The following is an 8,519-nucleotide window of genomic DNA, read 5'->3' on the forward strand; positions in this document are numbered from 1 at the left end:
GTCTTGAGGGGAAAAAAAGTCCAGACCCACAGATGTAACTACATAAAGGGAAACACTGAATATTTTCAGTATTCAGAAGGGTGAGTGGCCCCTGTGAAGCTGGGTATCAGCTGACAAATGCCAGCAGTCTCTTGCAAGTATGAAGTGTAACTAACACCAAGTGCCATGTTCCTTTTGGAAGTGTTAGTGACTACTCTCTCATCAGCAGGTTGCTAAGATGCCAGATTTCCTGGGAAACAGAGAAATACAGAACTTTAAAATAAATACAGCAGAGAATTCACAAATTGTGTCTTAGTTCTTTTATTACAGTGAAAACCTGCTTGGTACTAGCCTACTGAAAGAATAAAAGCTGCAAGTAACTTTTCATCAGAAAGGAGTCAATCCAAGGTAAAAATGACCTGGAAATCATAGCTATTGCAAACTGTAAAGTCTGAGTTGGGACTCTCAGCTGTTGTTTCCCATTGGAGTATGTCCGAAGATCAGAAGGTTCTGATGGAAGTTTCTCCTTTAACAAGCTGTGGAGGTAAAGAGGAGAAGCAGATTAAGGGACACATTTTCTTCATAAATTACACAAGAAGTGTTTTTCCTAGATGCAAGACATCAAAAAGGCAATTTTTTAGCAATTGCTTCCCCACCACCACCATCCATACATGTGTTTTCCTAACTATGATTCAGATAAGTAAAACCAAACTATGGTGAATTGTTTCCAGGAAAAAATACACTGTGAGGCAGGTTGGAATTGGCTGAGGCTATTGACTGTTTATGTTATATATGCTGAAAGGTCAATCCTAATTAAAAAAATGGAAGTAGGGGATCAGAAATTTCGGCAAGATTCATTCCACATTTTGAAAGCAAAGCCTTTTATCTCTTGTGACAAAGTAGATGTGAGTTTGGTAGCTGCACCTCTACCATCACGTCAGCTGAGGGCTAGAGCTCACATTTGAGCCCAGGCTGCCTGTGCAGCCACATCGCCCACAAGCCCCTGACTCAGGTGCACCAGCAACAGCCACCCCTCTGCAAGAAGCCAGTCTCTTTAGGGTTTAACCACCTCTTTCCTGCTTGCACCCTGGGTGAGGAAGCTCTGCACCTACACTGGGAAGGAGATGGAACCCCGTCTTGCTCATTACCTCAAGCATGGCCTCCTGTCACTCTGGGCTCGCAGAGGACACGAGGCCTGGGCGCAGCATGGACCCTGCCAGGAGCTGTGGTGTGTCCATGGGGACATGGGGGACAATGTCTCATGCAAGATATTACCTTCCTCCATCATGCGGTGGTAGAAGCACCAGGGGACGCCAGCGGGATACGCCCTGAAGCAGCAGCCTTTCCTTTCACACTCCTGAGCCGTGATGCCAGGGAAGCCGCAGTTTATCCTGATGGGAGCATCGTTGGGACATACTTTCCTAACTGCATAAAGTAAAACAGAAGGAAGGAAGGAAGGAAGGAGGTCGTGTTACTTTATGCTCCATTTACCTGGTGGCATAATTCACAAATAAAGGGTGGGCCATGAAGGTGAGGTCAGTGAGCAGACATGACAGCCATGATGACCTTCTCCACACCAATTTCAGGCAGCAGGTTCACCCAAGCTCTTACCAACTCTTAGGCAAAACTGAATAACAAGGAGTGAGGAATTGCTGCTGTGCCCCAGAGGCCAGAGAGGACAAAATTCACCCCTAGAAAAGCCTGGCAGGCGGCAACACAGCTTTACGTTTCCTAGATCCAGCAGTGGAGTCAGGAGCCGAATGTCTCCTGTAATGGTACCACAAACATTAGACTCAGACCAGGGTATATTTGTGACCTGACCCAATGCTAACTCCAAAGCAGCCTGGCTAATGTGGGGAGAGGAAGATCCAGTCTCCTCTGCATACCAACTTGAGTTATGGAAAGGAAGCAGGTCATTTAAGAGGAAATTGTTACTCATGCAGGCAATTAAAAGTAAAATCACAGGTAAAGAGGTTATATTACCCAGCCTGAATAATTCTGTTTTCCTCTCCTGAAACAGTTCTGCTCAGAAAATCAATTATATGAAAATGACACTGTAACCTGCTGGCATTTGTTTTTCAAGAGGTTAATGAAATGCAAGCAGCGTTTAAAAGTAAAATTACTTTCTTCCTCTGACAGTTCTGAGACCCTTTCACCAATCTGTATTCATATCAAGTTCTTTTATCCACTAACATTTCCTTGGCACCTTTGCTTCCTTTAATTTCAGCTGTGCAACTGCTGAGATTGCCCTGAACTTCTCCTAAGCAGGAGTCGCACAGTCAGCCCAGCAAGTGTAGCAGGTATGTAAAACATACACCAAATCCTTGAAGGACTGGAACAGCAGCTCTTACATTTTTTGAGAAAACAAATGCAAAAAAATGGAAGTAGGGGTTTAGAAGCTTTAGAGGGAAGGATCTAATGGAGTAAAGGATTTCCCTGGGATATTTTAGAAATTCTGTTGAAGACTGGGAGAAAAAATGGGAGAAAAAAGAACAACTAAGAGGAATTATACTGGGAAACAGAAGGAAGTAGCAATTATCAAAACAGACTGGAGAAAAGGACAAAAAACCTACAAGTTGCAGCATGTCAGTGGTTTTTTGTACAGGTGCCAAACTACAGATGGACTCATCTACTCAGGACTTTCTGATTTCTTTGACATTCAGCACTGAAGTCCTCCTCTGCCATGTAGAAAACCCATGTAAATAAATGCCGAGGATCCCTTTCTCCACCAGTTAAGACCACAACTGGCAGTGAAATTATTTTAAACAATCAGCATGGGTTATTTGATAACTAGAAGGCTGAAGGAATAGGAAATGTCTTGTGTGAAGAGGCTGAGATAGAAGACTGATGGGTAGGCAAGGTTTGACTTCACATTTTACTACCAGTGATCTTCTAATAGAGGTTTGTGCCCCCTTCATTTGACTAAGAAGAAAAGCCGAGCTGCTCCCCGTTTGTATGCATTCCTGCATAATCGAACACTAGGTAAATCAGTGTTTCTGGCAGAGATATTACCTTTCTTTACTTTAGGAGCAAAGCACCAGGGAACACCAGGGACTGAAGCGTTGAAGCAGCACCCAGCTTTCCTGCACTCCACTGCTGAGATTCCTGGGTAGCCACAGTTCCTCCGCTCCCTGGGGGCCTGTTTGCACTGGCACCTTGCTGTTCAGGACAAAAAATGCAAGTTACTGCCTGTCAGTTTGCATATCTGTTGGCAGAAATTCATTTGTCAGTTGTACACGGTGAACAATTATTTTTCCCTAGACTCTGTCTGTCTTTGCAAGTGTACGTTACCTGTCGCTTGCTTAGACCAGAACTTGTGCAATTTAAAAGCTGCTTTTAAACTCCCACCTATTTCAGTAAGGGCTGTACTCTAGCCTTTTGGAATCTGTGGCCTCTCTTAGAGCCAAGCCAGTCCAGCATGGTGGAGTCTCTGGACTTCAGATAGACCACATCAAATGGTAAGAACCCGTAACTTCAATTGTCGTGGTAGTGAAGGTTTGCTGCTTTGCCCATCTCATGTGAAGAAATAAAGAGTTAAGAGTCCAGTGGATATTCAAACAGGTGTAAAACCACAATATTTTAGCATTATTGTCAGGCGACCATAGAAACACAGGATTACACGAAAATAGTTGCAGCTATACTTTTAACATTTTAAGTCTATTGCATAGTCATACACAACCAAGAATTTCTAGAGATGTCCCTAGGTGTCTGCCATTGAGTTACTTACTTTCCACTTCTTGTCTAAATTACTTCTATTGATGAGGCAGATAGATTTCTTTGAATTTGTATTCATGTTGCAAAGTAGCATAAAATAAAGGTCAGAAGACTATTCAGGCAGAGCTATCTCCTGTTCCAGTCCTACTCCTGTTCTATCAAGCTCCTGGGCATGCTTGTTCCTTTGCCCTTGCAGCAGGTTTCTGGTTATTCCACCAACATAAGAGCTCACTCACAGTCTCTTTTATTTTGCCACAGATTTCCCTGAAAAAAAATTAAAAAGTAGACTCCAACTTTGGTAATAGCACCAGAGCAAGACATTTGCTGTCTTGATGTGTAAACTGGAGACATACTTTTGCTGCAGTTACAGTCGGAAGGATCAGGCCCACATACAAACCTGTGAATACAACAACAGATGAAGGTACTTACTTGGTGGTGCCTTTCCCTCTGCCAAGGTGCTGAGGGCTATGACAAGGATGGCGGAGAGCACGCAGACCACTTTGAGATCCATTGCTCGTGGAAGGCAGGTGGAGGAAAGGTGCCACTCTCCCTTGGAGCAGCTCGTTTTATACATTCCTTGTGTTTGCCCAGCGAGGTCTGATAACATTGTTCCATCTGATGCTTCACCCAGTGGTTGGGTTTTCTTTTGTTTAATTAGGAAATGTTGCCATTCACATTTTGATATCTCTGAGATAAATTTCTAGGCTCCCGTGAGCTACTGATCACATATCTATTACGTACCTATAGATACATATCTATTACGTGACTCCATAATATATTAATTGGACATTACTGCAAGTCTCTGGCAGCCCCAGCTGATTTCATTGCCATTAGTGTATTTCAGACCTCTGTGTTTGTCTTCAGACCTTCAGTGTTTCCCACTACTAAAAAATACATCCATACATTTCCTATATAAGTGTATCCTTTCTGCCTGAACTTCTCCTTGGCCTTAAGGTTTTGGGTTATGCTTGCTTTGAAATGGGTAAGGCAGGAGAGCTGGAGGTGTGACACCTCCGAGCTTCAGGAGACCACAGGGGGAACCGTGCTGGGGATCCAAGAACTGATCCAACAGACCTGAAGAAATATAATATGTAAACAGAGAAAGTGGAAGGTGTGACTGTGCAATACTGAGCCTGGCTGAAGCCACTGTTTGTTTCCAAACATGAGGCAATTTACATCAGTGTGGAACAGGAAAAGAAGTTAAGATCAGGAGAAAAAAAAAAAAAAATCACTGAAGAGAGACAACAGCATAAAGACTTGAGAAAGGAGTATCCCCTCTGCCTGTTCCCCAGAGCAGACTATCACTTTGCAACCTGTCCAACACCACAGGCACGTGATTTGCCAAAACCAAACTTCTGAAGCACCACGTTCAACCTATTAATTTCCTAATTTCTTTCCTCCTGGTTTCAAAGTTGGCCTCTAACACAGCCTTTGCGCTGGGTCAGGACAATGGGCCTTGTGTCTTGGACTGCATAGTCAGGCTTTAATCTCCTTTTTGGACCTTTTCCTGACATTTACTGTAACATTTCTTAACTTCTAGCTACTTCCCAATGCTTGAACACAAGCAGAGCAGTGCCAGGGAGGGGGAAACAAGCAGTGGGATAGTGGGACCAGCTCCACACCCTCTCCAAAGGAGACACCTGCAGAGCAGGCAGGGCTGGCCACAGCCCTGTGGTGTTCTGCCTTGTCTCTTTTCCATGGGAAAACACCAGGGAATTATTCCTGTTCATTTCCAGAGAGAGGATTCAATGCATCTTTTTTAATCTTTGACAGAATTGTGTCTTCATGCCTTTGATTATGATACACAAGTTTGTTTTGTACCTCTTTCCTTGAAAAAGTTCAAAGTGAGAATTTTTAACTTCTACAGTTGTGTTTTGAAGGTAATTTATTTGTTGAGAAGTATTTTGAACCTGTGGGAGGGATTTTGGTCTAAAAGGGAAAAAATAACTGAGCTAATTTTCCTGCTGTTTATCTTATTTATTGCTTTATGGACATTATTTATGTTCATTCCTATTTAATATATTTGTGGTGCTTCTCATTGAAAGTTGCAATTCATAAACCAGACATTTTTGTATCTTTCTATTCCCAGGATACCAAGTTGCAAGCAGAAAAGGACAGTGCTCCAGCACTTAGCAGTTCATATGACAGCTTTTACCTCCATCGCTGGGAGAAAATGTCACTTAAAAAATCCAGTTTTCTCCTTATACGCAACATCAACAGTGCTCCCAAAGACCCACAGTGATGCCTGGTCCAGCAAAGTCATTAGCAATTTTCCCATCAGCTTTCTTCTCACAGTGCAGGGGGTGAGTTTGGCTGAAATGTTGCTTGTTGTTGAGAGGAAAATGGTCATCCTGAGAGGGGGACGGTGCTGCTTTCAGACCTCCATGGGGTTCTCTGTAGATTATCGGCCCATCGCGTGAGTCAGGTGAAACTGTTGATAACATTTGTCCCTCCCGCCTCTTACTGGACATTAATTAAGTCCTTATCTGTGGGCTGTCACCTCTTGGGCCTGATCCCAACTGCGTGCACAAAGGCAAATCTACCACTGAGCTTTTGCTGCGGAAATAGCATATGATTGGCATCTTAAAACAAACAGGCCAAAAGAAATAAGCTTCTTGTTTTCTGCCAGCGGATTACTTTAAGATCTTCAATATATTTATATAGTAAAGCCTTGAAAATTATCTGGGGTTTCCCTGTAAATGTGTTTCCTTTCCTGAGGCTGGTACCTATCTAGACTTTTTGGTAACTCAGCATAGGGTGCCCAGGCTTTGCCCATGGCCAGAAAGGGCTTGGAGGGCTCCTTCTTCCTCTCCAGCCTCTGGCTCCTCCCTCACCATCCTCCTTCCATCCCAGGGGGCTTTTAGCTGAACTGTGGTGCACTTGCTTCCTTCCCAGCAAGCAAATGGAGAAATCACCATGGCTGCCACAGACCTTCTGTCAGTAACAGGCTACAGCTGTGTATTCTGATACTGCAGAGCTTTTAAAAGATGTGGGTAATGTTGGGGTTTTTTTTCCTTTTCCCTTAAAAACAAAGAACTGGCAAGTAACTGCACAACTTAGTTTTTCATCTTAACGGAAGCCTTTTGTCCTAAAGGGAATTTCCTTCTGAGGTAACTGTCAGTATGAATGCTGACCTGAGAAGTCTGTCATTGCACCAACACCACTGCATGTGAGCCCACAAAATAAGCCCCAAGTTTTGAGTGGTCGCTAAAATAAATAATCATGAAAGAGAAAAAAAAAATGAGACAAAGAAGGGGGGAGTCTTCAGCAATTTTGCTCCTCCCAGCTGTGCAAGGGGCACTTGGCAGGAGGAGACACGCAGGTGCAGAGATAGTCTGACAACACCACTTGGACCTCACTACATGCCATCCATTTGCTGCAATACTGTTTTTTATGAGAGTGTTTAATACTGTTTTTGATGAATGTGTTTCTAAAAACCACAGCAATGAGCAACACTTTCCTCCCTTATTGTTAGGCTTACTCTTTGTCTTGCTCCAACAGCCCCTGGTGCCCTGCTGTATCTCCCTCCACCCCGTTTAGAGGTACACGGGGGATGGTGTGGGGAACAGGCAGCACACGTGCCCGCTTTCCCCCCCAGTGTGGCCTGTAGGACCACAACATTTAAAGGGTGTATTTTTCGGGGTGTACTTCCCACGGGGCCCATAGGACCACTTTGTGGGGCTGCTCTACCATGAGGAGTTATATGGGCGGTTTGTGTATGGCACCCACACAAACCACCTCTGTGTGTGTACATGCCAGGTACCCACACAGCGGGCAACTGCTGCATCTGTGGGCAGGGTCTGGGCTCCCACGGGGGGATGTTCATCTCAGAGTGCATCTCTGGATGAGATGCTGTGGCTGGAATTAGGTCCTCAGCAGACCTTTGTGTTTTCAACAGGCAGATTCCCACATGCCGCTTGTCCTTACAAGGTGTGGTACAGTGATGAGCTTCCTTGCTGCTCCTGATAAACCCTGAAGAAAATTAAGTAAAGATAAATAAACTAGGGACCTGGATTTGGAGCTGCAGATTTCTGCATACAGCGGGGATCGTGGTCTAATGGCAGATGTCATTCCAGTCCTCCCAAGTCCCTGGCACAAACTAGAGTTACCTGGAGGTTGAAAAACTTGTAATAGAATCTTTAAATGATGTTGTGGTCAATTCCTAATGTTCCTTCCTGTTCTGAACCTGTAGTCATTTATCTCTGTGTCAAACACATACGGGAACAGGCATTTCAAGAGGCCAGCAAAGTTGTTGGCATTGTGCAGGAGTGTGCATTTGAACTCAAGCAAAATTACCAGGGAGAGGTTCCCAGTAAGATTCACAGCTCAATGCCAGTAATAAGCATCATGGTCTCAGATTTCTATTGGGCTTCCCTAACAGAGGTTATTCTCTAGCCCACATAGGAAATCCCTGTGGTTTTGAAGCTTGAAGGTCAATATTTTGAGTGTATGTGGGAGGCATCTAACCATGTTATTTTTAGATATAGGTCTGTTGTAAAACATGCAGAAAAATTTTGTCTCCCACAAAGGAGGCAGGAGCTGTGCTGCAGCTTAGAGGTGTCCACGCAGAGCGGTGCAACCTGTGGTGCTTGCTTGGGTCACCCTTGTTGGGCACAGACTGGGGCTGGTTTTCACTTTTTCTGTCAGGGTAGCCCCCAATTCAGAACCAACCAGCCAAGTGATGCTTCACAGGAAAGCTTAAAAACACCATATCTAGGAAAACACAGCCAGACCTAAATATAGCACATGAGACCCTAAAGCTTGCAACTGCGCATGTTGTTAGATACAGACTGAAATATCAGACAGGTGAGATTTTTGGTAAAAGT

The 8,519-nt window shown here is 44.1% G+C and overlaps 1 protein-coding gene across 1 annotated transcript; it reads right to left on the reverse strand.

Annotated features, from left to right (window-relative positions):
- Positions 1-284: 284 nt before the first annotated feature.
- Positions 285-4,972, reverse strand: LOC102094833 (trefoil factor 2). The gene is made up of 4 exons (XM_065050192.1): positions 4,123-4,972; positions 2,992-3,138; positions 1,255-1,404; positions 285-515 (listed from the first exon to the last, which is right to left on the reverse strand). The coding sequence occupies exons 1-4, from the start codon at positions 4,298-4,300 to the stop codon at positions 508-510; spliced, it is 483 nt and encodes a 160-aa protein (XP_064906264.1). The 5' UTR covers positions 4,301-4,972; the 3' UTR covers positions 285-507.
- Positions 4,973-8,519: the final 3,547 nt, after the last annotated feature.

Source organism: Columba livia, chromosome 1 (genome assembly GCF_036013475.1).
Source record: "Columba livia isolate bColLiv1 breed racing homer chromosome 1, bColLiv1.pat.W.v2, whole genome shotgun sequence".
Taxonomy (NCBI): Eukaryota; Metazoa; Chordata; class Aves; order Columbiformes; family Columbidae; genus Columba; species Columba livia.

What these genes read in the sequence shown, in the direction of transcription:
- LOC102094833 (XM_065050192.1), bottom strand. Translation starts at nt 4,300, where the DNA reads ATGTTATCAGACCTCGCTGGGCAAACACAAGGAATGTATAAAACGAGC. An exon ending in AGAGGGAAAGGCACCACCAA is followed by an intron (nt 3,139 to 4,122) that starts GTAAGTACCTTC and finishes TGTCCTGAACAG; the next exon opens with CAAGGTGCCAGTGCAAACAG. An exon ending in TGCTCCTAAAGTAAAGAAAG is followed by an intron (nt 1,405 to 2,991) that starts GTAATATCTCTG and finishes TACTTTATGCAG; the next exon opens with TTAGGAAAGTATGTCCCAAC.